Consider the following 2,165-nt stretch of genomic DNA (forward strand, 5'->3'; position numbering starts at 1 on the left):
GGAGGCCGGCCGGGCGGGCGGGCGGACTCCCGAGCCCACAGGCCTAGAGGAAGGTAAAAGCTTAACTTATTAAACGTGCCGACACTCTTTTTTCTCAAAATCTGTTAACTTTAATCCTTTCACATACTTTATTCAGCAAATAAGTATTTTAGGGCTACAAAACCCAAATGCACCGGCAGTGACTGGAGAAACCTGAATATTGTGCAGGCACTTTTCCCTGAGGGCCAGCAGAGGGCGCTCTGAACACGCACGGCTTCCGCTCTGAACAAACACACCGACTTGGGGGAGCCACTCGCCAGTGCACACATGTGAATAGATTAGGCCTCAGAACTGCCGCTGCTTACTCACTTGGCTGGCACTTGTGTTAAAAGGACTGCACTTTTAAAGGGCTTATCTGGAGTTACCGCTTTTTAAGAATTGAGAAGAGCAAAGCCAGTCTTTTTTCTCATTTCAGTTAAAACTAATGCTATATATATGCTTCAAAGATTAGGCCAGCCAGCCTTCAAACGCCTTCCAGTCTCAAAAAGGGTAGATAGAAAGTCGGCCTGATGTCCACTCGGTGGTCGCCGGAACTGCACCCTGTCCCAGGGCCTTGGCGCTGCACTGAGGCCGGTTTGTAGGCCACCATGGAGGCCTGGTCATTTTCAGCAGAACTGTCTTCCGTTTAAAAAGCTGCGCTAGACAGTCATACTCTCCCTGACCACCCCCCTTCCGGGGTAATACCTCTCAGAGCATTTGTATGATGTGAAACTAGGCACCGCCGTGCCATGTAGGAAGCTAGGATTACTTTTCCTTTCCTGTGTAACTTCTTATTTTCCTGGAGTTGCAGCTGTGTGTACATTGGCTTCTTTAGTTTTCTGTATGTTTATCCCTCACTCAACCTCAAGCTCATCATCAGTGCTCAAAACCTGTCCGCTAGGTGTTGAGACAAACGAGATGTTTTATCAGCTTCATTTTTCTGTGGACCCGCTGTTCTCCAGGCTCTCTCCAGAGCTCCCTCCACCATTCTTGTCCCGGGATTCCCATTACTGATGGTGAACCTTATGTTCCTACAATTTTTGTTTTCTTAGTCTGCTGCTTCATTTTATAGAACCCACTAGATGTCCGGTGCACAAAATTTGTGCAGGGGTTGGGGGGAGTCCCTCAGCCCAGCCTGCACCCTTTCCAATCCAGGACCCTCAGGGGATGTCCAACTGCTAGGATCAGGCCTAAACCAGCAGTGGGACATCCCTCTCTCAATCCAAGACTGCTGGCTCCTAACCACTCGCCTTCCTGTCTGCCTGATCTCCCCTAACCACTCGCCTGCCTGCCTGATTGCCCCTAATTTCTCTCCCCTGCTGGCCTGATTGCCCCTAACCACCTCTGCCTCGGCCCCACCACTTTGGCTTTGTCCAGTCTAATTAGCATATTACCCTTTTATTAGTATAGATACTGACTGTAGCAACTTCTTGAAGGAAAGGTACATGAAGTGTACTTTTTGAGGTTTTACATGTCTGAAAAGGTTCTTTTTCTTTCTTAGATATTGTTTCTCCCTGTCATTATTCTAGAGAGTTTATGCATGTTATTTTTTTAGTTTATGCTTTTAGAAAAGTCTTGGTATTGTTTAGTGGAATATTGGGAAGGAGTAAAATTAGATCCATAAGCTCAATTTTATGTTTGTGGTCACTGGTTTAATATGATTAACTTTCTTTCCATCCCTGTTTTTACAGTTCCTGATGAGCATCTATTATTGTAAGTATATGTCTTATTATGTGTGGGGGCTTTTAGTCATTAATGTGTTTTAAAAGCCAAATCCTTTCTCTTTTTTAAAAATCTAAAAAACAAACTAGAAATAATATTTTCTTGACATGATTATTAAAAACCCACTTCAAGTGAATAGCCAAAACCATATTTGATTGTACAAGGCATTCCTACATTGCCCTGTATACCACTTTATTTATAATTGTTTAGAAGTGTAGCTGTTACAAGAAATTAGAATACCTAAATGCAAGCAAAGACAATATCATTATTTGTAGATGATAGAACTACTTTTTTAAAACCAAGAAAATAAAGTTAAGTTCAAAAATATAGACTCTCAATAGCAACAAAAAAGTGAAAGCTACCTAAAAATAAATAATATTTAATGGGGAGCGCCACCAGTCGGCATTGTCAGGCGGAGGTTCCGT

General features: G+C 43.2%; 1 protein-coding gene across 1 annotated transcript in view; it reads left to right on the forward strand.

Moving 5' to 3' along the window:
• The first annotated feature begins 626 nt into the window (after positions 1-626).
• Positions 627-2,165, forward strand: part of ZSWIM7 (zinc finger, SWIM-type containing 7) — a 40,930-nt gene continuing 39,391 nt past the window's right edge. Inside the window, exons 1-3 of the mRNA XM_015558347.1 lie at positions 627-632; positions 920-1,034; positions 1,710-1,731. Of these exons, the coding sequence (XP_015413833.1) occupies positions 627-632; positions 920-1,034; positions 1,710-1,731 (143 nt within the window). The remainder of the gene's footprint in view (positions 633-919; positions 1,035-1,709; positions 1,732-2,165) is intronic.

This window comes from Myotis davidii, unplaced genomic scaffold, assembly GCF_000327345.1.
Source record: "Myotis davidii unplaced genomic scaffold, ASM32734v1 scaffold129, whole genome shotgun sequence".
Lineage (NCBI taxonomy): Eukaryota > Metazoa > Chordata > Mammalia > Chiroptera > Vespertilionidae > Myotis > Myotis davidii.